The sequence below is a fragment of the Acinonyx jubatus genome, chromosome A1, assembly GCF_027475565.1.
Source record: "Acinonyx jubatus isolate Ajub_Pintada_27869175 chromosome A1, VMU_Ajub_asm_v1.0, whole genome shotgun sequence".
NCBI classification, from domain to species: Eukaryota; Metazoa; Chordata; class Mammalia; order Carnivora; family Felidae; genus Acinonyx; species Acinonyx jubatus.
The window spans coordinates 113,905,490-113,931,465 of record NC_069380.1 but is presented as its reverse complement, the minus strand read 5'-3'; the positions used below and the strand labels follow the sequence as shown (position 1 = coordinate 113,931,465).

The following is a 25,976-nucleotide window of genomic DNA, read 5'->3' as shown; positions in this document are numbered from 1 at the left end:
AGTTTAATAGGAGCAGGTTCACTGTCATTCATGGTCTTAGAAGGGAAAGCAGGGAATCTAGATTTGGTGCAGGTTAGTGTATAGAGCTCATGAGGGGAATATGAAGGAGTTCTTGATGATAACATCTATTTTTCTCAGTGAAGAATGAAGTGAAAATACCAGCTGAAGATGGTTTTCTGTCTGTGTGTGCAGACACACATGTGCACACTTGTGTGTGTATAGTAGGGGCTAAAATGAGTGATGGTGAGTGGCTTGGAAGAGTGGCATTTAAGGCAATAAATGGAGATATGAGACATGATGGGATTTGTTCAGACCAAGTATTAGAGGAGGGAGGTCATAATCTGTTCAAGCTGTGCCCCTAAATACTTAGCTCTCTCTTAGGGGTAAAGAGCAGGGCAGTGGCATCTACATGCTGCTGGCAGTGGGTGATGCTTTTCTGGGAGAGGGATTCTCTTCCCTACCTTGTAGGATTGTGGTAATCATTTGAATGAAATATTACTTCTAAAAGGATTAAAATAGTGACTGACACATGCTTAAGTGCTCAGTAAATGGGAGTGATTAGCGATTATTAGTTTATGAGGATTGAGGTTTAGAGAAGGCAAGTGTTTTTCTCAGAGTTCTAGGGGGTTTCTAAGATGAATCAAAGATGAAATGAGAAATGAGCAAAGCCCTAAGCACATGCCTCTAATGAGAGCTGATGTCTGCTAGGATCTTGACTGTTAGACTGATGTGCTTATCTTGCCCAGAGTAGTCCAGTAACCCCTTACTTCCTCATCTTTGTAATCTCCCGGGTTATCCTTAACCCCTCTCTCCCCAACCGTCTTGTCAAGCACAGACACTACATTCCATACTTCCCTTTGTCCATGTCACTCTTGGTCTGATCTCTCTGTTCACTGACCTAAAATTATTGTTGGTGGTAAAGCCCACCCCCCCCAACACATGAATGCCTCCTCTCCAATTAAGAAGAATGGTTGTGGCTTCAATCAGCTCCAGGGGGTTTTGGGAGGATGCCACTCTAGTCTTTGCCAGGTTCCTGAGATTACATCCACATTGGTTCCTTTCCTCCCTCTCCTTAGAGGCTGACTGTGGAACATGGTTGGCTTTGCTTCTAGTCCTTGGTATTTCAAATCCATTCCTTTGTCAGGTTGGCACATACATCCTGCATCAACTCTGGGCCCAGGAGTTGGTTTTAAAGGTGTGAATTTATCTAAACTGTTTTTGTGAAGAAAGGCTGCCTTGTAAAATCAGACCAGACATGCAGGGGGGGCTCAGGTCCCCATTGATCCGTTTATTAGAAGAATATAAATTGGGTGCATGTTATTCCCCTTATCTGTGCCCACTACCCTCCAGGAGGTCCAGCCCTGGCACATGCTGACAGAACAGCACTGCACAGACATTCCAGACTTATTTCTGCCTAAGTAGCTGGCTGAGAGTGGTCTGTCCATGGTGGGCTTTTGTCTGCCCCATGCCATTTCATCCTCTTTAATAAAATGACCCCTTGTTCAGCTTTAATAAAATGACCCCTTTCTTCTAGCTTTAAGGTAAGATTACCTCTTAGACTTGTGGCTGACCAAACGCAAAGCTAGGGTAGTGCACTCTGAGTTCGAGCTGGCCATGGCTTACCTTGTTTGGGAGTACCAGCCACCTAGTGAAGTTTCTTTCTTGGGAAAAATGGTGCCTCCTTTCTAACTTTCACCTTCTTTTTGGACAGGCTGGACATAAACGCCAACACCTACACATCTCAGGACCTCAAGAGTGCACTGGCAAAATTCAAGGAGGGGACAGAAGTGGAGAGTTCAAAGGAAGACAAGGTATGTGATATTCTTCCCAGGGAGTTAGTATAAGCCTACAGGATGACCTTGAAGGGAGTCACTTCTTCCACAAGCTCTTAAAATAAACATGGGGTAATGATAATAATATTGTAAAATAATTAAAAAAATTTTTTTTAAGTTTATTCATTATTGAGAGATAGAGACTGAGCATGAGCAGGGGAGGGGCAGAGAGAGGGGGAGAGACAGAATCCGAGGCAGGCTCCAGGCTCCGAGCTGTCAGCACAGAGCCCGACACGGGGTTCGAACTCACTGCGAGATCCTGACCTGAGCCGAAGTCGGATGCTCAACTGACTGAGCCACCCAGGCGCCCCATAATATTGTAAAATAAAGTGCAGTTAATGCCAAATAAGTAATCCGTATTGGACTATTTTTTAAAAATACCAGTACTGGGAGCATTTGATTATTTAGGATCCAACTTCACATTACATGTTTGGGCCTCAACAAATTGAGGCACACGGCAGAGATAGTTGCACTCTTCATTATCACAGACAAGAGTGAGGAGAATAGAGATTAAAACCCAGGCCTCCTTACTTACACTTGGATTAGACAAAAGCTTAAAGGACGGAGGAGCCGGGCTGGGAAGGAAGTCTTGATCCTTGTCCTTTGAACATGTAACAGATGTATTCCCTCTTTCTAGGTCTCATAGCAAATGTATTCCTTATTCCAGGCCTCAGGTTCCTTAAATGTACAATAAGGTGGTGGGGCTGGGGTGGGGAGGTGTGGGAAACAAGGGGATGGCTGACATTTCCTCTAGTTTTAAATTTGTGTACAAACTAAGGGAGTGAGAAGGAGAAAGAGGCAGAATTGCAGTCCCTTGGTTATGCCCCTAGTGTCTGGGAGGGCTTGTGGGTACAGGCTTATACCAGCAAGAAATCTTACTCTTTAGATAGATTGTGAACTCATGTGATAGCCAGAGAATGTCACAAATTAGTTTTTATATTTCCATTTGAGTCCTCTCCTTCAAAGAAGCTCCTCCAGTGGCTATTTTGGAGACCTTTGCAAGTTCTCTCTTCCTTTTACCCTCATAATTCTCTTTTTCTTTGTTTGCATCTCTGCTGCTGGCCCAGAATCCTGGCATATCTTGGAGGGGCAGCATCAGGTTATTGACAGCTTCTATCTTAAGTGGAGGAAGCCTTAGGTCCCTCAAATCCTTTTGAGTTAAGCAGTTCTGAGACAAATCAGCCTTTTTCTTTTCTTTTTTTTTTTTTTTTTTCTTTTTTTGGTGTCAAGGAGGACCTAATTAGGATGTGTTAACATGCAGACCAAGTCTCCATGTCTTCACTCATCTTAGTGAAGTCACATTTACCAGCATGGAGAGTGTATATGGTATGAGAAGATGAGTACCAGGATGGCAGTAGTAGCAGCAGTGGGCGTAGGAAGGTGACAGGTAAAATTTCATTCCACTACAGATATATTAACTGGGTTTGGGAGGGTGAGGAAAAGCAAATCCCCTTAACTGGTGAAGCTGAGGCCAGCAGAGGTGAGCACTGTGTGCCTCGGTGCCTTGAGCGAGATTGACCTTCCTGTGGCCAGGGGTTGGGCTCATTCCCACTCACCATCCCTTCACCATGGACCCCATATGGGCCTGACAGTAACAAGCAGTCAGCCCCTGTTCCATGTCTTCTCTGTGGGTGGAAGACCCACTGTACCCCATCTCTTCTCTTGTTCTCTTTTTTTTAATTAAATTTTTTTTTAATGTTTATTTATTTTTGAAGGACAGAGAGAGCACAATGGGGGACAGGCAGAGAGAGAATGAGACCCAGAATCTGAAGCAGGCTCCAGGCTCTGAGCTGTTAGCACAGAGCCCGATGTGGGGCTTTAACTCATGAGGTGTAAGATCATGACCTGAGCTGAAGTTGGGTGCTTAACTGACTCAGCCACCCAGGAGCCCCTAAATTTTTTTTTAAAACTTATGTTTGAGCAAGAGAGAGAGAGAGAGAGAGAGAGAGAGAGAGAGAGAGAGAGAGAGAGAGAGAGAGAGACAGAGTGTGAGTGGGGGAAGGGCAGAGAGGCAGGGAGACACAGAATCCTAAGCAGGCTCCAGGCTCCCAGGTCTCAGCGTGTATCCCAGAGCCTGATGTGGGGCTCGAACTCACGAGTGTCAAGATCATGATCTGAGCCAAAGTGGGCCGAAGTTGAACGCTTAACTGACCGAGCCACCCAGGCACCCCTCTTCTCTTTGTTCTCTTTTAATGGTATTCTTTCACATTATAAAGTTTGTGTAGAAAACTATGAATATTAAGAAAATATTCTTTTTTTTAACTTAAAAGCAAGAGATTAAGTTTTAAGTTGCTGTTTTTGCCAACTGAAAAGAATCCTTTCCCCTAACAAGAGAAGATTCCAATACCAGTACCCAAATGTAGGATCCCTGTCCCAGCTGGTTTAAGTCAGCTGCCAGTTTGAAGATAGAATTGCCACACTCCTTTTTCACTTCTGTGGAGTGTAGGTTATTGGCTTCTTCACTGAGGTGCTGGGTCCTAGGATTTTTCTCCTGCTTTCATTTGGAGCCTGTCTAGATTGACTCAGTTTATTGTCAGTGCCCTTGGGACTGGCAAATAAATTGACTTGAAGTAGGTTGGGGAGTTTCTGACATATCTCAGGCTCCTGGCTACAGATGGCATCATCCTTTTTGTTTATCAGTCTTTAAACCCAGGTTTTATGGTGCTTTTGCTATTTATAAAAATAATACTGTCAAATATTGTGCCAATACTATCATTTGAAATTTTTTTACTTGATTTTTTAGGTGGAAGGGCACCAATTCTATTATGTATATTGGTACCTTAGATTTAAATGAATCAGTCCTTCCCAGAATCCCTTGCTTTGTGGAAAAACTCTGTCTGGCCAAACAGATTTGGCTTTTGTTGTTGAATCTGATCCCTTTATACCTCTATTACCATAAATGTCTTGATGCTTTATTTTATTATGTCAGCTATTGTTCACCTGTAGCTATAAATTGCTCCACTTAAAAATGGGACCTTCTCAGACTTTTGATTCTGGACAAGATAAAGTAGACTCATTTCTTACTATTTCTCCTGCTAAGAACAACTAAAAACCTTGGGCGTAATACTGAAAGCAAATATTAGAAGACTCTACAAGGTGGGAAGAAGAAAGCAGACTGGCTAGGGACCTTAGAACTGGAAGAATGACACAACACTGAGTTCCTTGGGCTTTCTTTTCCCCCTTTGTATATCTCAGAGTGGGTATTGGAGGAGCCCACACCCAGGAAATGCTAACAGGTACAGATAGAAAAAGCCCTAAAGAAGACCTGGTCTTTCTAGAGAAATCACTAGGAAAAGGGCAGCCAAATAGAACAAAACCCTTTTTGACAGTACTTTTGGCTACTTTAGCCAAAAACAATGGAAATGTCCCATCCCACCCTTAGTACCAGTGGAAGTTGAATGAGGAACTTGAATGTCCATCTTCCACTTGGTGGTAGCAGGCTGCACTCTTACTCCTCCACCAGAATGGTGTCAGCAGAAGCCAAGCAGAGAGGCTGAACTTAGATCCCCCTACCGATGGCAATGAGATGATGTGATGCAGTGCTCTGCTATCTTGACCAAGATTGAACAGAGAGCTGAATTCAATGATTGAACAGACAGCTGGAATTTCTCCCCTCTGCCCAGTGGTAGAAGACTGTTCCCTGCTTCTCATGCTGGTGTGTTACCTGCAGACACCAAGTGAGGAGCCTGGTTTCCCCCCCTCCACATGGAAGTAGCAGGCTGGTTGTCCTGTTGGGATGGTGTCTTGAGACACCAAGAAATGTACTTGAATGTCTTCCCCTGCCTGACACTACCAAGGTGGTTTTTCACTTGGAGCTGAGGTGATGCTATTGTGTGTGTTGGCAGAGGTGGGAGGGTGGGGGAGCAGAGATGGAGGAGGGGTGGTGTCTAGGAGGTGGTGGTGAATGGAGAATCTATAGTCCTACCTTCTCCTTGGTGGCACTGACATAGTGTGAGGCATCATTCTGCTCCCCACTCTGGGGCAGTGTCGGTGAGGGTAAGTGATAAGCCCAAACTTCCACCCTCAGACCAGCAGCAATGAAGAAGTGTTTCACTTCCCCCACCCAGGTGATATAGAACCTAAGGAAAGACCAATGTAGAGTGTCCACTGGCAACAGGTGATGTTGTTCTTCCTCCTAACTAGTAACTGGTGGTAGGATTTTGGAGAAAAGGGAGCTGGAGAAAGGGATTTCACAAATGAAGTTCTGGGCAACTCTCTAGTGACCCACATGAGAAACTGACCAGAATTAACATAGCAGAAGATTTGAGAACTGAACTAAGTTGTGGAACACTGCCAGGTTTTTAGATGAGCCTCTGGGTAGCACATAAAGGAAACAGACCAAAATAACACTGTAAAGGGTCTGGAAACGAAACTGTCTTACAGTTACAGTCATACAAGAAGGACAGAATCAGCATATTAAATGTAAACATTGTAACTGCCTGCTGAAAAAGAAGATTGAATAGGCTTCATAGTTGTAAAACTTGATACCTAAAATGTCCAGGATAAAAAAAAAAAAACAAAAACAAAATAAAACAACCCTCACCATACCAAGAACTAAGAACATCAAACCTTGAATTAGGAAAGACAATTAACAAATGCCAAAAGTGAGAGGACACAGAAGTTTTGAATTACAAAGATTTCAAAGCAGTTAACATAAAAGTGGTTCAACAAACAATTGTGAAAACTCTTGAAACAAATGACAACCTCAGCAAAGAACTAGATGATGTAAAAAAGAATCAAATGAAATTTTTAGAACTGGAAAAATACAACCAAAATTGTTTAAAAACATTGAATGGGCTCAGTAGCAGAATAGGGAAGAGAGAGGAGAACCAGTGAACTTGACAGAAATTACCAAAAAGTCTAAATAACAGAGAAAATGAATAGGAAAAACAGTGAACAGAGACTTAGGGACTTGTGTGATTATGAGAAAAGATCTAATATTTCTGCCATTGGAGTCTTAGGAAAAGAGAAAGAATACTGAAAAATAATGAAGACATAAACTAAGAAATAAAGATGGGGGGGGGCGCCTATGTGGCTCCATTGGTTAACATCTGACTTTGGCTCAGGTCATGATCTCACGGTTCGTGAGTTTGAGCCCCTTGTCGGGCTCTGTGCTGACAGCTTGGAGCCTGGAGCCTGCTTCAGGTTCGGTGTCTCCCTTTCTGTCTGCCCCTTCCCAGCTCGCTCGCTCTCTCAAAAATAAATAAACATTAAAAAAAAGTTTAAAAAACAAAAGATGGAAAAATCCCCAAATATGGTCAAGAGCATAAATGAATGGATTCTTGAAACTGAATGAATTTTCAGTAGGATAAACTCAGAGAAATCAACACCGTGACTCTTCACAGTCAACCTCCTGAAAATGAAATACAGAAAAAATGTTGAAAGCAGCTAGTTAGAAACAATATACTGCTGGAACAATGATTGACAGTGCATTTTTCATTTGATACCACAGAGACCCGACTATGTGGCACAGTATTTTTCAAGTGCTGAAAAAAAAATTATAACCTTAGAATTTTATACCCAATGAAAATATTCTCATGAGTGAAAAAGAAATCAAGGTATTCTTGCACAAAAGAAAATTAAAAGAATTTGTAACCAGCAGACCTACCTAAAAGAATGACTAAAGAATATTCTCCAAATAGAAAGGAAATAATAGCAGAAAGAAACTGGAAACATCAGGAAGAAGAAAAGAACAATGAAATGTATCAAAATAAGGGAAGAAAGTATAGACTTTCTCTTATGTTTTAAAAATGTTGGATAGTTGAAGCAAAAATTATGACTTATTCTGCAACTACATATATGTTCAATATGAATTTTACTATCAGAATTACCACTATTTATTTCTTTGCTACACTTTGATCTTTCTTGGCCAGTTCTTTGTTTTGATTATCGGTTTTTATGAAATGTTACATGGATTTATCATTAGAGGAGATGAAGTCCTACAACTACACACTTGACATCTCTGTATGAACTGAGTAATGAATCCACAGTGACCAGTCAGACTTCGAAAGAAGTAGTGTGATCAGCCACTCATCATGAGCATTTATGTTATATGTAGTGATTTGTGGACTGAAGAGCTAGCAGCAAAGTTTGTAGTTGATGCAATTGTAGTTAACTGAAATCGGTAGTAACTGAAATTTGGGTAGTGTTGGGAGAATGGTGTTAGCTAAGCTATAGTCCTTGAATTTGGCATGTTTAAGTTTGGTGCAAAGCAAAGACTGTGTCTGATTAAAGACTTGTATCTAGACTGTAAAGAACTCCAAAAGCTCAGCAGTAAAAACAACAACGTATTTAGAGAATGAGCAGAGGAAACGAACAGACAGACATTTCACCTAAGATTTGTGGATGGCAGATAAGCACTTGAGAAGATGTTTAATGTCATTAGATTTTGGAGAAATGCAAATTAAATCCTTAATGAGGTAACACTATGCATCTATTAGAATACCTACAACAATAAATGATAATATTAAATACTAGTGGGGATGTGGAGAAACTGGGTCTTTCACACATTGTTGGTGAGAATGTAAAATGGTACAGTCACTGTGGAAAACAGGCAGTTTCTTATAAAACCAAACATATGCTTATCATATGACCCAGTAGTTATGCTTGTGGGCGCTTATCCTGGAGAAATAAGAACTTAAATTTATATAAAAAACCTTTATACAGGGGCACCTGGTTGCCTCGGTTGGTTAAGCATCTGACTCTTGATTTTAGCTTAGGTCATGGTGTCACGGTTTGTGAGTTTGAGCCCCACATTGGGCTCTGTACTGGCAATGCCAAGCCTGCTTGGGATTCTCTGTCTCTCTCTCTCTCTCTCTCTCTCTCTTTCTCAAAATAAGTAAACATTTTTTAAAAAGCCTTTATACAAATATTCATGTGATTTTCTTCATAATAGCCAATACCTGGAAACATCTCAAATGTTCAACAGGTAAATGGTTAAGCAAACTGTATACCTATAGAGTGGGATGCTACTCAGCATTAAAAATAAATGATCCATTGGGGCACCTGGGTGACTCAGTTTTTTAAGCATCTCACTCTTGATTTCTACTAAGGTCATGGTCTCACAATTCGTGAGTTCAAGCCCCACTTCGGGCTCCGCTCTGACAGGATAGAGCCTACTTGTGATTATCTCTCTCTGCCCCTCTCCCATGTGGGTGCTCTCTCTCTTTCATATGTTCTCTATCTCTCTCTCTCAAAAAATAAATAGACTTAAAAAAAAATAAATGAACCATTGATACGTGTGATAACTTGGATAGATCTCAAGTGCATTATGTTCAGATAAAAAAAAAAACCTATCTCAAAAGATTACAGACTGTGTGAGTCCATCTTTATAACATTCCTCAAATGCCAGAATTATGGATATGTAGAAAAAATTAGTGGTTGCCAGGGCACAGGGATGGGTGGGAGGATGAGGTGCAGCTTATAAAGGGGTAGCTCAATGGAGTTGTTTGGTGGTGGTGGAATAGTTCAGTAGCCTGATTGTTCTGGTGGATACATGAATGTATACATTGGATAAAACTGCGTAGAATAATACACATGTGCATATAAGCAAATGTGTACATGTAAAAGCTGATAAAGTCTGAATAAGGCTTATAGTCTAGTTAACAGTATTGTACCTTTGTTATTTTCTTGGTTCTGTTAGCATACTCTTGTTAGGTAAGATGTTACCATTGGGGGAAGCTGAACAAAGGGTACATGGTACTCCTATATTATTTTTCTCATTTTCTGTGAGCTTATAATTATTGCAAAATAAAAAGTTATTGTTGCTTTAAAGGCCTTCCTGAGGGCCAGGTGCACATCACTTTTGTGAGGTAGAGGAGCCTTGTTTCTTACCCTGCTCACTTGCCTGTCATCCAACAGCTCTAGGCAGTGACTCAGCTTCCCTGGACCTCTTTGCCCTTCCTTTGGCGGCCATCCAGGGTCCTTTAGCTGGGTGTAGGGGAAGCATTTCACTCTTGTTTTAACCCAAAGAAACAGGATATGACATCCCTTAGATGTGATTGCTCTGCTAGGAGCTTGGTCTTTTTTTAAGAGAGGCTGATTCATTTCTTTGGTTGGTGTTTCTATGGAGTACTTATAACTGGGGAGAAAACCCATAGGTAATAGATGAGCAGTTTGGAGCCAACAGCTATTCATCATTCTGCTTTTTATAAATATTCGTGCCTTTTAATTTTTCTTGGAAGATAGAGACTCAAAACCACTGTGATCTTTCAGACTCTCTTTATGAACACTATCCTCTAAAATTGGGAAGTAAACAGGAGTGTCACATGTGTAAAGTATCTAATTGAAGTCTTTTATTCACCTCCAACATAACTTCGTTTTTAAAACTTTTGTATGTGTGTACAGTGGGGAGGGATTGAGAGAAAATTGAGACTTGAGTGTAGTACATAGAGTAATTTAGCCACTTCAGACAGTTGAACAAATTGTACACCTGTAGTTAGATTGACAGTAATGACAGTGATCTAATTTTCATCAGCAGATTGCTCCCACTCTGGTAGCTCTTTACCCACAGTTTCCTGTGTCCGGTTTCCCTAAAATGTTGCTGGATTGGGCAGGGCAAAGTGAAGGTATTCAGTCATTGTAGAAGATAGAGAAGCAAGGTACAGATAATTTGACCTTAAACCTCAGCCTTTTCATGTGAGGTTAGGGGTTGAAGGTGAGCTTTCATTGCTTCCCCTGACTTCAGTGATTGCAACAAGAAGACTTTCCATTCTTTTTGAACATTGTAAGTCAGACTGGTATAAGTGAGCCTTGGAAAATCGTGTGTTTTGGGGCAGAGGTCTATATGGTTAGACTCTGAGGGCTGTCTTCTGTGGGCATCCTAGAAGGTACAGGTGTACCTTGGAGATACTGTGGGTTTGGTTCTAGGACACTGCAATAAAGCAAGTTGGATTAATTTTTTGGTTTCCCAGGGCATATAAAAGTTATGTTTATTTTATACTGTACTCTGTTAAGTGTAGGATAGCATTATGTCTAAAAAAACCAATATACGTACCTTAGTTCAAAAAAACTTTATTGCTGGGGCGCCTGAGTGGCTCAGTTGGTTGGGTGCCTGACTTCAGCTCGGGTCATGATCTGAAGGTTTGTGGGTTCGAGCCCTGCGTCAGGCTCTGTGCTGACAGCTCGGGGCCTGGAGCCTGCTTCGGATTCTGTGCCTCCTTTTCTTTCTCTGCCCCACCCTTGCTTGTTCTCTCTCTCAAAAATAAAAAAATGAACTTAAAAAATTTTTTTAAAAAAGGAGCTTATTTCTGAAAAATGCCAACCACCTGAGCTTTTAGTGAGTTGTAATCCTTTTGCTTGGGGACTGTCCTGCCTCAATGCTGATGGCTGCTTGACTGATGAGGATAGTGGCCACTGAATTTTAGGGTGGCTGTGGCAGTTTCTTACAGTAAGTGAAGTTTGCCACATGGAAGAATTTCATGAACAGTTTCTTTGTAGCATGTGATGCTGTTTGATAACATTCTACCCACAGTAGAACTTGTCTCAAAAAATTGGGAGTCAGTTCTCTCAAACCGTGCTGCTGTTTTATCAACTAAGTTTACAGAATATTCTAAATCCTTTGTTGGCATTTTTCAACTTTCTTTACAGCACATTCACCAGGAGTAGATTCCATGTCAGGCAACCACTGTCTCTGCTCATCCGTGAGAAGTGACTCCTCATTTGCTAAAGTTTCATCATCCTATTGTAACAGTTTAGTCACATCTTCAGGCTCCACTTCTAATTCTGATTCTCTAGATATTTCTCCCACATCTGCAGTGACTTCTTCCACTGAGGTCTTGAACTCCTCACATTCATCCATGAGAGCTGGAACCTCCTTTTTCCAAACTCCCGTGAATGTTGATTTTTTGACCTCTTCTCATAAATCAACAATGTTCTTAATGGTATCTAGAACTGTGAATCCTTTCCAACAGGTTTTCAATTTACTTGGCCCAGTTCCACTAGGAGAATCATTACCTATGGCAGCTGTAGACTTACAAAATGTATTTTCTTAATGTCCTAATTGGAACTTAAAAGTTGAAGTGAATCCTTGATGCATGGGCTGCAGAATAGATGTTATGTTAGCAGGCATGAAAACAACATTAATCTCGTTGTACCTCTCCATCAGAGCTCTTGGGTGACCAGGTGCATTGTCCATAAGCAATAATGTTTTGAAAGGAATTTTTTTTCCTGAGCAGTATGTCTCAACAGTGGTCTCAACATAATTGAGTAAACCATGTTGTAAACAGACATGCTGTCATTCAGGCTTTGTTCTATTTATAGAATACAGGCGTGATAGATTTAGCTTAATTCTTAGGGGCCTTGGATTTTTAGAAGTAAATAAACACTGGTTTCAACTTAAAGTCACCAGCTACATTAGCCCCTAACAAGAAAATCAGCCTGTGCTTTGAAGCCAGGCATTGATTTCTCCTCTCTAACTATGTAAGTCCTAGATGGCATCTTCTTCCAGTAGAGGGCTATTTCATCTACATTGCAAATCTGTTGCTTAATATAGCCACCTTCATGAATTAGCTATATCTTCTGGAAAACTTGCTGCATCTTCTATATCAGCACTTTTGCTTCACCTTGCACTTGTATGTTATGGAGGTGGCTTGTTTTCTTAAGCCTCATGAACCAATCTCTGCTAGCCTCTAAGTTTTTCTTCTGCAGATTCCTCACCTCTCTCAGCATTCATAGAATTAAAGTGAGTTTAGGGCCCTTCCTCTGGATTAGGCTTTGGCTTAAGGAAATGTTGTGACTGGTTTGATCTTTTATCTAGAGCACTAAAACTTTCTCCATATCAGCAATAAGACTGTTTTGCTTTCTTACTGTTCCTGTGTTCACTAGAGTAGCGCTTTGAATTTCCTTCAGGAACTCTTGGCATTCCCACCTTGGCTAATTGTTTGGCACAAGAGGCTTGTCTTTTGCTATCTCTTCTTTTGATGTGCCTTCCTTACTAAGCTTGATCATTTCTAGATTTTTATTTAAAATGAGACGTGAGACTCTTGCTTTCACTCGAACACTTAAGAACCCATTGTAAGGTTATTAATTGGCCTGATTTTATTATCACTGCGTCTCAGGAAATAAGGAGGCCCGAAGAGAGGTAGAGAGATGGGGGAATTGCCTGTCAGTGGAACATTCAGAACATACATAACATTAATCACTTAAGTTCACTGTCATATGGGTGTGGTTTGTTAACCCAAAACAGTTACAGTAGTAATCTCAAAAACCACTAATCATAGAGCACAGTAACATATAATAATAATGAAAAAGTTTGATATAGTCCAAGAATTACCAAAATGTGACAGACACAAAATGAGCAAATGTTGTTGGGAAAATGGTGCTGATAGCCTTGCTAAATGCAGGTTACCACAGACTTTAAATTTGTAAAAAATGTATTATCTCTAAGTGTGGCAAAGTGAAGTGCAATAAGATGAGATATTCCTGTGGTAGGATTTTTGGATAGTACAGATGAAAGAAGGTTTTGAATTCTGGAGCAGTAGTTGTTTGAAAATGGGCATCCATGGTAGACCACAAGAGTCTTGGGGAAATGTCTCCAATTGACCTAATTATCTCTTTGCTTCAATTATCTGCTTAGGCAAGACAGGCCAAAATTAAACGGCTCTTTCGCCCCATTGAGGAGCTGAAGAAGGACTTTGAGGAGCTGAATGTTGTCATTGAGACTGACATGCAGATCATGGTACGGCTGATCAACAAATTCAATAGTTCCAGCTCCAGCCTAGAAGAGAAGATTGCTGCACTCTTTGATCTTGAATATTATGTCCACCAGGTAATGTATTTCTTTGTCCATAAACCTGACTTTTAACTAACCTCTCTGACAACAAACCTCCTTGCCCTGAATCCTAAGGAAATAGCATCAACATCTTTACTTCTTTCTCAGGACATGTAGTACTTTTAACCTAGACCAATAGCTATTATAGTAAGATAAATTCTAGAAGGGAGGGCTAATCTCTTTTTCATTGGGAATGTTAACCTCCATTATTTTTTCAACAGTGATGATACAGCAGAGGCAAAATAGACAACAGTTGAAGAATGAACAATTTAATAATGAGATAATTCAAATTTAAGATTGTGATAATGGCTCCAGAGTGTAATGTGGAAGTATATAATAGGGAACAGCCTAGTTAGAGGTGTTGAAAAAGGCTTTTGTAGATAAAGTTTTATTGGGACACAGCCACACCTGTTTTTTAATGTATTCTATTGTTGGGGGCTATTTTTATGGTACAATGCAGAGTTGAATAGTTGTGTCAGAAACCCTATGGTTCACAAAAGCCACAAATAATTACTGTCAGCCCCTTTGGAAAAGTTTGCCAACCCTTGGATCAGATTACTTTAGGCAGGGGAAATAACATGTGCAAAGAGTCTAAGGTAGAGAAGAGAGAGCTTGGTGAGACTGAGGACCTGGGAAATACTAGATAGGATAGCATACCTAAAGTGAAAAAGTTAGAGTTTCAGAGAGGTGGAGTTGGGAATAGCAGGCTCTTTATGATTTTATCCTTAATTTTAAGACTCGTTAGAGAGTTTGTAGCAGGGAAAGGACTGATCACACTTGGGCCATAATTATAATAGTTAATATTTATTGAGCATTAGCACAGACAAGCCACTTACTCAAGTACTTTGTACACATCATTTCGTTGGCTTCCACAGCTGCCTTTTGAGTGGGTGTTGTTATTAGTTCCATTTTATAACTGAGGCAAGTAAGACACAGGTCACATCTGAGATTGCCCACGTTCACCCAGTTAGTGAGTGCTAGAGCTGGGATCTGCAGTAAGGTCTGTCTGACCCAAAACTGTGCTCTTCACCTTTTGGTCACTCTGCCTCTTCCAGGATACTGGTATCATTTGAATGAAGCTCAGAAGGGCTTAGGTAGATCTAAGGAGAAGGAGCCAAGAGAACCTGTTTATTATTCAATAAATTAATTTATTGAATGCCAGCTAAGTACCAAGACCTATTACAGGCACTTAAAATACATATAGTGAGCAAAATTGGATCTTACCGTATAGCAGAGACAGATAGATAATAAATGTAACTCATAAATAAATTATAGATGGTGTGTTTAAATTTGAAAAATGCTATAGGAAAATAAAGGTAGATCTTGGTAAGGACTGGCAGTGTTGGAAAGGAGCATCTCAGGCAGGAGAAACAGCAAGTACCAAACCCTTAAGGTGGGAACATGTGTAGTGTGTTTATGGAATCAGAGCAAGTCCATGTAGTTGGAGCTGAAAGAAGAGAGGGAAGTAGATGAAGCTTAGATAATGAGAGGAAGATAATGGGGTGCCTTGTAGACCATGGAAAAGAATATGAAACTGAACATTATTAAAGGCTGTTGAGCATAAGAACAACATGCTCTGACTTGGCTTTAAAGGATCCCTCTGCCCATTTTGTTAAGAATTAGACTGGAGGCAGGGGGTGTGGGTAGAAGCACGGAAACCAGACAGGAGGCTATTGCGGTAATTCAGACTAGGGATGATGGTGGCCCAGGAAGACTGTGTAATCATAATCAAAAGCTTGTTTGAGATCCTCATCAAGATACAGATCTTCAGCATCCTCCCACGCATGACTGCGTCCTTGTTCTCTATAAACTAGGCTAAAAGACATTCTTTCTTTCTTTAGTATTTTGCCTGCCTTTGTGATGAGAGAGGATGAGTGTATACTCTATCTGCAGGAATTATGATGTGGCCTCTTCATCTTCTTTCTTTGCTCATAACTCTTTCTCAGGCCTCAAATAGCAGGTCTATGATCCTCTTAGAGAGAAAGTGGGCCTGAGTTCTCTTTCCCTTTTCCTGTCTTTCTCTCCAGGGTGAAAAACAAGAATTCCAACAGCTTTTCCGTTGCAGATATTTAAAGGATTAAGGATCCTAGGGGTTAGTGGCCAACTCAGTCCTGCTCTGATCTTGGCAGCTTTTATTTTTTTCTCACTTAACATACTTGGGTGGATCTTTAGGTATTAGGTTTCTATAGGCCCTGACTTTAGTTGAGCATAAAAGGCCAAAATCACTGGAGAACTTATATCCACAGGGCAGTGAGTACCCAGGAGGCTAACAGGGCCCAGACAAAAAAAACACTTTTTTAAAAATGTTTTGTTTATTTTTGAGACAGAGAGCGTGAGCAGGGGAGGGGCAGAGAGAGCGCGAGACACAGAATCTGAAACAGGCTCCAGGCTCCGAGCTGTCAGCACAGAACCCGATGCAGGGCTCGAACTCAGAAACCGCTAGATCATGACCTAAGCTGAAGTTGGACACTTGCCTGACTGAGCCACCCAGGCGCCCTCCGAAATTTTTTTCTCATGCAAGCCTGCCAGTTATCTGGTGGAGGGTCCTCTCTAGGGTGACGTTCTATTCTGCTTTCATGGGTTACTAGGTGGGGTAAAAAGTTTCTTCAACATCACGTAACTTAGTTTGAGGTCAGCCCTGGAACCATTTTCCTCGTGAGGCCAAACTTGGCTCTGTTGGCAGAAGAGTCATAAATGTTCTGAGTCATCGGCCTTTAGATTAGAAATACAAGGTTCTCGCTTTGGGCTGGTATGTCAGGCTATCATACCACAGTGTTGAATTGTGATTTCACAGGGGAATTCAAGAAGACACAGCTTAACCTTTAATTCTAGTTGTGATGGGGAGTTGGGTAATAAAGTGCTAGCTTTGAGGAAGATAGGACTCCCCTTGCCAGAAACTTCACCAGTCCACTCTGGTTCTAGACTCACTGTTTAGAAACTTTGAGGAGCCACAGGCTTCAAGGACCCAAACAGGCTCTGCCCTAGGACTCTTCACAGCTATATTGGAATTATTAAACAAGATTTGTAAAAAGCTAAACTGTGTATTTGGAAAATAGTGAGTTATTTATGAGGTACAGCCTCTGTCTGCCCCATGTACCCTACGGCAGTATGTTTGCCTCCCCTCACATGACTCCTCAGTTATTAACCATCATTTCTCCCTTTCTCTGTTTCCTATCCTCTCATTGCCTGTCCAGTGCTCTGTTCTCTCTTTTCTGTCAGAGTGTTGGCACAGTTCCCTTACTCATGCCCGCCCTTCCTCCCTCTGCCTTGAGTTTCTGTCCACCTGTCCCTCCCCAAACTGAAGGCAGCCTGGGGAAAGTTATGGCCCCAGATCTAGATGGGGAACTGCAGACCTGGGCCCTGATGATGCCTTCTCCTGTGTGATACTGAGCAGGGCCCAGATTTTGAAGCTAGATCTTCTGGGTGTGCAGTGAGCAGAATGATTCTTCCTCATCTTCAGTGAAATAACAAATGAGAAAACATATTGAAGAGATTGAGGTGCTTATCTAAATGTTAGAATTTATAACACCCTGAATTGTCTTTGTAGTAATAAAGATAAACTACATCTGCATCAGAACCTCTAGGACTCTGGGCTGTATTGCTCTGCGGCTGTTAGACTGGCAGCTGCTCCATTAAGAACTCCTACCAGGTTTGACAAGTGGCCACCCCAGGCATGGAATGACAGGGCTCTGAGCCATGGCTTTGTTATCCAGAAAACTTGGAGGAGGGAGGATCAAAAAGAGGCAGTGCGTTCTTAGGTTTTAAAATTAGAGTATGTGAGAAAGGAAGGCTCATGAAGTATTATTAGTGCTTATGTCAGCAAACAGTCAACTCTCAGTCTCCATAGTTGGCTGGCCTATGGCCCAGTAATCACTCCTCTTCATAAGGACGGATTGGGACAGAAAAATCCCAGCCCTGGCTTAGGTCCGTTATGGCACAGCAGACTTGATGCTTGTTCAGGACCCTGGATTGGCCATGTCTTTAGGTCTCTGGTACCAGGGATCCATCCATTTTGTTGGCACGGATACCCCAGGTTGCCTTTTTTTTGATTCACAGTAGACTTTATTGCAGTAACATTTTTTTTTTATCAGATTTGTTCGTTGGTTTAACAGTTATTTATTGGGGTTCCTGGGTGGCTCAGTCCGTTAAGGGCCAGACTTCAGCTCAGGTGATGATCTCACAGTTCACGAGTTCTAGCCCCACGTTAGGCTCCCTGCTATCAGCACAGAGCCTGTTTTGGATCCCCCCCCTCCCCTGTCCTGCTCCCACACTACCTCTCTTTCTCTCACTCTCAAAAATAAACATTTTTAAAAACCCAATTATTTATTGAGTACCTAATTATATACTCGACGCTGTTGTAATCACTGGATCTACAAGAGTGGACAGACAGAAAATAAAACTGCTCTTGTGGAGATGATATCAGAATATATAAAAATGATCTTCTAAGTGGTAAAAACAGGCTAGTTCCACTCAGAAACACAGAAAGAATCAAAGTCCTTCAAACTCAGTTTCTCTGTTAGAGCCTTTGTCTAGTTTAGAAGGACAAAGTTAGGAAGTGGCTCTGTGGCATCTGGAGGAAAAAGGTGGGTAGCAGATACATTGTTGGGCTCTAGCTTCCTGTATTGTCCTGATGATTTGTAGAGTGGAATCCACTTGTGGGCAGGAGGCAGCCTTTGTATCAACAAAGGTGTTTCTAGTGGAGACCATAGTTACTGCATGAAGGAAACTGGATCCAGTGACCTTTCTGAGCAAGTTGAGTGTTCTTGTTCCAGGATATTAATGAAGCCTGGGGCATGATATTCCCTTTAGAATAAAAGAGAGTCTAGACTTGGGGCTTTGGACCTTAAAGGATAGCCTAGACCACTGCTGTTTGATAGAATTTTATCACACTATATAGCCTTTGAGAGAGACTTCTGTATACATTTTATCATGAGTGCCCTCACAGTGAGTCAGCCTTAGACTGTATGAAGTGAGGAAGAGGGAGGAGAGGAGGTATTATTGGTATTCTTCCTCTAGCACTCTGCTAGACTCCCCTCCCTGTGCGACAGGGTTCATGTTACATAGTCCCTTGACTTGTAATTAAAAAACAGCCTTTGGGGCGCCTGGGTGGCACCAGTCAGTTAAGCATCCAACTTGGGCTCAAGTCATGATATCATGGTTTGTGAGTTGGAGCCCTGCATAAGGCTCTCTCCTGTCAGCACAGAGCCCACTTCAGATCTTCTCCCCCCGCCCCCCCCCCACTCCGCACCTCCCCTGCTCATGTTCTCTCTCTTCCTCTCAAAAATAAACAAACACTTAAACAATAATAATAACAAAATTTGAAAACGCCTTTTTTTGTGTGTGTGTGTGTCTGCTGTTTCCACTGCCTGCATTAGGACTAGACGTCAATAGGAAGCATGGCACTATTTACTAGTCCTGACGATGTCAGATCTTTGTGTTAACAGCTTGTACATTTGGAGTAAGCTTTGTGATTCATTATGGTTTTAGAATTTTCCAGGACATGTTTGGCATAAACAATAACTAGGTGCCATTTCTGCCATTTCCACACAGGTGCTCGAAAATCATGTTAGATGAATTCAGAAATCTCAAATGTATGAATTTAGGTTGTTTTTACATATCTTTTTCCAGTTAGAAAGGTCTCCATTGGTTTTTACTTGATTTTTTAGGCTTGTAGAATAGTCACCAAAAGAAAGGCAGTAATCCTTGATGGCTGGACTGTACTAAGCCATGTCTTTGTTACAGATGGATAATGCACAGGACCTGCTTTCCTTCGGTGGCCTTCAAGTGGTGATCAATGGGCTGAACAGCACAGAGCCCCTGGTGAAGGAGTATGCTGCATTTGTGCTGGGGGCTGCCTTTTCCAGGTGAGCGGCATGACATGGATGGACATCCCATTAGCAGAATTGTTGGGGTCCTTCAGGTGAAGTATAGCTTTATTTTTGGCCTGATTGGCCTGGAAGAAGGTTACACTCTAACTCTTTCTTGCATGTGCCTATCCACATTTTAGTGTAATCCTAATGAAACGAGAGTAAGAATCTGATTCTGCCCTTACTCCGAGTAGATATTTTTACCAAGTACAACTTTCTGTTCCGCCTTCTCTTAAGGACATTTAATAATGTACTATAGGTCACATTCTTTTGTATTCAAAGCAATAAAAAGTTAGAGCAACCATAGCTAGTTGGGTGGGAAGGAATGAACTCTAAGAGTTGATCCTTTTGCAGTGAAGCCATGTCTGGTGATGAATAAATGATGAGCCTGACCAAGGGGGGCCTCTTGGAGGGGATTATGTCTTCTGATTGTCTGGTACCAGTCAACATGCAATCAGGTTTTTGTACTCTCTGGGTTGGGATTTGTTTTAATTTCACTTATTCTGGCTTATGCTAGAAAAGTGATAAGGCAAGAGGAGTGGGGAGGCAGCATCTCTAAAGGGTGGATGCAAAAAGGTTTTTGGGTGCTACATCACTATACTAAAAAGGTCAAGACGTCTTCAAGCTGCAGTTGGTCCTTGGTAGCTGTAGTTCCTTTCATTTTTGAAAATCTGTTCCTATCTGTTCCTTTGCCTCTAAAATAACCAGTATTCTGGATCTTGCTGCACGGGCATGGGTTGTGGCTGTTAGGGGTTGTTCTGCTTGAGTGCTGGGATTAAGATGTTGCAGCAGAAAGGCTATTTTGAACATTTCTACCATTGCAGGCTTTGTTTTGAAAAGATTTTCTTTGCCTTTCATCCATGTTTATTGTCGTTTAATCAGAATCTCTGATGCCTTCTCATTGTGAAAGGCTTCAGCATCTTTTTTTAGTAAATTGAGGGGCAAAGCTGGGAAGGCTAGAAGAATTGTTGCATGAGGGAAGGCTGAGCACCCTGCACGTCCCTGTGTCCCTTATGGCTAACGTGCCTTGATATTCAAGCCCTGGTTACCCTGTGGCTGTATTGTTGACAGTCAAGGCTGTGGCTTCCAGGGCCCTCCACCTCCCTCAGTCTCGTCTACCAGGCCTAGACAGGCTCTTAGGAAGCCCAAGGAAATGTTTGCATGTGCATCCACTGGAATGGTAGAGAAACCGTGAGTTTGTCATTGGTAACATTGTGATTTCAGCCCTAGAGAGAAGTCCAGGGTCTTACCTTCAGGGCTTTAAAAGCTTGAGAACTTACTGAGGCTCACTTTTTGTTTCTCAAAAGCCATGAAATAACTAAATCAAACATTAGTAAGCTCTCTCCCCAGACTCTTTATGGAATTCTTTCCTGTAATCCCAAGTACCTTCTTTCTACTTTCAATATGAGCAAATGTCCCTTGCCATTGCTTCTGGAAACTCATTTCTTGGGGGAAACTGTGTAACATTCTTGATGTCACATCTTATTTAAAAGGAACTAACTAAATGACTTGAGAAGCATGCATTAGGTCTAGTTAGCAGGCCATAACTCACCCTGGGGGTGTGCCAGTACATGGTATTATTAAGACTTCTCTGTGATTGTATTAGCATAAGACCACGTTAACATTTATGCAGCCTCACTAAAATTTAAATAGAGATAAATATAAAATATCGCAACTTAGTGTTTTGGTGGCAAGCAAACTGCTGTATTTAAAATATTCTAGCCAAGCTTTTGATGGCTCACTGGAGGGCAGTTACAGTGACAGCATGGTATGGCGCCAGAGCTTTTGGAAGCCAAAAGCAGGCTCCTAAACATCATGAAAATGTCATTGTTTTATGCAAAGAGGAACTTGATGCAAGGTAACTGTTTCCATGCAGAGAGGCAGGCTTCAGTGCTCTAACCTGATATTCATGACTTACTGTTGATGTCCTAAGTGTTGGTTTTGTAGCTCCCTACCTGCCCCCGGCATACAGGTATGCACACACATACCACGTGTGTATACGCACCTGCACACACACACAGTGTGTGATTGGTTGAGCTTGCTCTTTGTCAAGAGGGCATTCAAGGGATAGTGAGCATGTTGAAAACATAGTCTCAGTGTTATTTAGGCATCTTTCCTCCTTGTTTTCTGCTTATGGGCAAGAATGCTGCTCAGTCCAGAAGTTCGAGTATTTGGGACGACCAGTCAGACCACAGCACCAAGAGTCAGAAGATCTAGGTTCAAGTCCAGTGTCTGTTCTTTACTGATTGTTTGCCCACAGTCAAGTGATTTCACCTTTCTAAGCCTCACCTTTTCTTTTTTTCTTTTTTTTAAATTTTTAATATTTTTACTCATTTTTGAGAGACAGAGTGCAAGTGGGGGAGGGGCAGAGAGAGAGGGAGACATGGAATCTGAAGCAGGCTTCAGGCTCTGAGCTGTCAGCACAGAGCCCAACACGGGGCTTGAACCCATGGACCATGAGATCATGACCCAAGCCAAAGTCAGCCACCCAACCGACTGAGCCATCCAGGGACCCCAAAGCCTCACTTTTTCATTTGTTAACTAAAAACAACGATAGCTGTTCTCTGCATCGCAGAAGGTTGAGTGAATATGAAATAACACAATATACAACATGTCCTGTGAAAACGATTATAAAGCTCCTGTCAGTGATAAGGGGTATAACATCATCATGTTCACTATGTGTCCTTTTTACTATTGAGTTTTCACTGTAAGGCAATTTTTATTTCTTTTGTTTTCACAGTATAAACCTTTATCTTCCTAATTTTCTTCTCTGCTTCTGTCCTACCACATATATATCTTGGTACTAATCTTGATGTTTCATGAGGGTGTTTATTTGCCTACTTGGGTTAATTGCTTAATAAAGCCTCCACACACATTTCTGTGGATAAAGAGATATCTTGCCTTATGTTAAACATGAGGCAATTATTACAAGATCAAGAAGAAAGAGTTGACGTAAATGTAATTGACATGGCCAGTGAATGTTACATGGCCCCTGTTCACTTACTTAAATATTATTCACACTTACATATGGGTCACAGACACTCATTTTTTGCTGTTTGTTGCTTTTGTATAAGACTGGTCACTCTCTTGCATAAGAAGATAGGCAGAGATAGGGAGATTGGGGTCTGATGCCTTTGGCAGCTTCATTTTTTCATGGTTTCTTTCTTCCTTCCCCATCTCACTGCCCCTTCCCCCCGCCTCCCCCCATCTCCCTCTCTTTCCTTCTCTCTCTGTTCTGTCTCCTTTTTTATTCTTCAAGTCAGTTATTTTCACTGGACTTTCTCTGACCTGATACCATCTCATAAGGGCACTTGGGTCTGTTTGTGTACAGTCTGACTTACCAGGAATCTCTGGCATTCTGGACAAGTAATTTGTGCTTCTGTGTGTGAGAAGTCTCTGAAAGGCCTAGTGAATTTGAGAGGCCATGCAGCCTCCTGTAATCTGGTTTCAGTTTTATTTCTCAAAGTAAGAAATACTTTGGCTTCTCTGCCAAAGTGCGGGCTACCTTCTTTTGTTTCCTCTTACCTCTCTCTGTGTAGCTTTTACCTTTTATCTGTCAGGAGTTAAATTATCAAGAAATTGGTGTGCTTGCCCCACGGAACGCTGGCTTTTGCTGTTCTCGTGCCCCTTTTTCCATCGTTTTCATGTTCTGTATCCATCTTTAGTAATTCACATTCTCATCTGCATATGTATGCGTTATTATGCAATTATATGGGGTTGTAGGTTCTCGCTGAAGGCAGTACTTCTGTTTGAACTCTCCACAGTTCGTAGGGGTCATGGACCAGTGCCTGGTACAAAAAGGGATGTACATGTGCCCTCAGTCATACTGCAATTAAATTCTGTTATGATGGATCCCTGGAATAGGATTCTGTTCTATCCTGTCTCTTCTGGTCATCTGCCTAGGAACCTCCTTAGCAGATTTTATGTTAGTTACATCTCCTTATAAAATGAATGTCTCCCCCGCGCCTGACCCTGTACTCCTTACGCCATGCTTTCTTGTCTTTCTGGTTTCCTCAGTTATACTCTTCCCACTAAAGTTTTACCAATTCATTTTTTTGCCATTTGGCCGGTGTCTTATCACCGAGTCCCATCTCTTCCTGTTGGCCTCCAGCTTCCAGATGTTTATCCTGCCATCCTTAGTGAATTTCAGTGCCCATCTACATCTTCTCTTCTCTTTCTTGATGGCTTTTATGAGTTTGCTGGGGATTAACATTCTCCCCTCTCTTGACCTTTATCCTTACTTCTGTTATTCACTTCATACCTTGAAATTCATTTCCCATTTTTTTCAACATCTTATGTTCTCTGACTACTTCCATTATTCACATTCTCATCTCTACTGCTGAACCTGGCTTTTAGCCTTAACGTGAGCTCCAGCCTCTGAACATCTATTTTCCCCTTCCATCAGTGTTCCTCACCTTCTCCCCTCTCTCCAGGCTCCTTCCTCTTAGCTCACAATGTTCTCAATTACTTATCCAGTGGCTCCTTACCACTACCACTTTACTGTTGCCTCCAGCATGACAACCTATATGTTCCTTCCCTTCCAAACTCATTAAAAGAATAGACAAAAAGGGATCCAATTAAGTGCACATGAGCATTATGTTCCTACCATTCCTGAAAATTTTCAAGAGTATTTTGGAATCATTAACATCTCTGTAGCAGTCAACAATGTCAATCACTCCTTTCCTTTGGAAACTACTTCTTGGGGCACTTGGCTGGCTCAGTCAGTGGAGCATGCAACTCTTGATCTTGGGGGTATGGGTTCGAGCCCTATGTTGGGTAGACGTTATTTAAAAATAAAATATTTTTTTTTAACGTTTATTTATTTTTGAGACAGAGAGAGACAGACCATGAACGGGGGAGGGTCAGAGAGAGAGGGAGACACAGAATCCGAAGCAGGCTGCAGGCTCCGAGCTGTCAGCACAGAGCCTGACGCAGGGCTTAAACTCACAGACTATAAGATCATAAATTGAGCCGAAGTTGGATGCTCAACTGACTGAGCCACCCAGGCGCTCCTAAAGATAAAATATTGAAAAAAAAAAAAAAGAAAAAGAAACTTCTTGGCTGCCATGTGATTGTGGTCCTTTGATTCTTGTATTTCTGAAATTAATTATTCCCTCTCCTTTTCCTTTTATGGCAACATCATCATGTTACTATTTCCTAATTATAGCTATTCACCAAGATTTTTTTCTGACATTTTCCCTTTGTTCTCTCCCTTTTCTGTACCAGTGGTTCTGTCTATCCCCATGGTTTCAAATCCTGCCTCATTGTGGATGATTCCAGTATGAATGTTGAAGTCTAGCTCTTCCCTCAAGTCTCATCCTCCATTTCTGCCAGTCTAATTGCACCTCAAACTCAAGGAGAAAAAAGTGGAATTACTTTCTCTCTCACAAACTAAGTTTTTCCTCCCACATTCTCTTTTTATCTATTCTTGGCAGTGTGATTGTCGTAGTTACCCAAGCTTGAAACTTTTGAGGGATGTTTGAGTCGTCTTTGTCTCTATTTAGTTACTTACTTGGTGAATGAATCTTTTGGATTTTTATTTTCACTATTGTGTCTACTAAAAAATGATTTCCCTTTTTTAAGATCTATTTTAAGGAACTTGGATAATAGTGAGGACAGCAACATGTTCAGAGAGGGAGGGTTCACTCTCCTACTGCTAGGAAATGAATAATCTAAACCAAGCACACTAATCCCAATCTCTGTGGATGTAGATTGATTTAGAGATGTGCATGTGACCCAGCTCTGACCAAAGAGACATAAAGAGATGTTTGCTTATAAAGCTTCTCAGAAGGATTTTGCTCTCTTATAAAAAGTCCAGGGGCACCTGGCTGGCTTAGTCAGTAGAGCATGCGACTCTTGCTCTTGGGGTCTTGAGTTCGAGCCCCATGGTGGGTGTAGAGATTAGTTAAAAAGAAAGTAAGGAGACTCTGGCCACCTCTTTATTCCTTGATTGCAGTTGTCTTAGAAGTATAGCAGTTTAGATTAGTGAGGTGAGAAGCCCAAGGACAAAAAGTCAACATGCTGAGACACAGAAATAAAAGAGGGGAAAAGATAGAAGGAGACTGAGTCCTTTATGATAGAGTGTAGCCACTATACTGATTTAGGAACCGTCTACTTCCATACTTCTTTCGGGAGAGATAAATGTCTTTGTTTTTAAAAAATCGGTGGTAGTATTTATTATGTTACTTGCAACTGAACATATTCGTATTAATAAAATCTCCAGGCTCTCTCTGTCGTATCTTAAATTCCTCTTAAATTCCTTTTGCTTCTTCACAGCATTCATCTCAATTTGTGGTTATATCTTTGTTTGATTACCTGTTTATTGTTGATAACCTTAGACTGTATGAGAAGGATAGGATTTGCTTTCTATCCCAATCTGGTTGTCTCCCTAGTATATAGCACAGAACCTCGTACTGAGAGCTAGGAAATAATTACCGAAAGAATAAATGAAGAAACAAAAGAAAAAGCTTGTACCCAGGAAATGAAATGTTTTTCCACATGGGGGTG

General features: G+C 41.4%; 1 protein-coding gene across 7 annotated transcripts in view; it reads left to right on the top strand.

The window, feature by feature from the left end:
- Window positions 1-25,976, top strand: part of SIL1 (SIL1 nucleotide exchange factor) — a 285,078-nt gene that overhangs the window by 192,457 nt on the left and 66,645 nt on the right. For all 7 annotated transcript variants that reach the window (XM_053221646.1, XM_053221630.1, XM_053221633.1 and 4 more), the window contains 3 exons: window positions 1,712-1,811; window positions 13,408-13,599; window positions 19,345-19,466. In XM_053221646.1, the coding sequence (XP_053077621.1) occupies window positions 1,712-1,811; window positions 13,408-13,599; window positions 19,345-19,466 (414 nt within the window). The remainder of the gene's footprint in view (window positions 1-1,711; window positions 1,812-13,407; window positions 13,600-19,344; window positions 19,467-25,976) is intronic.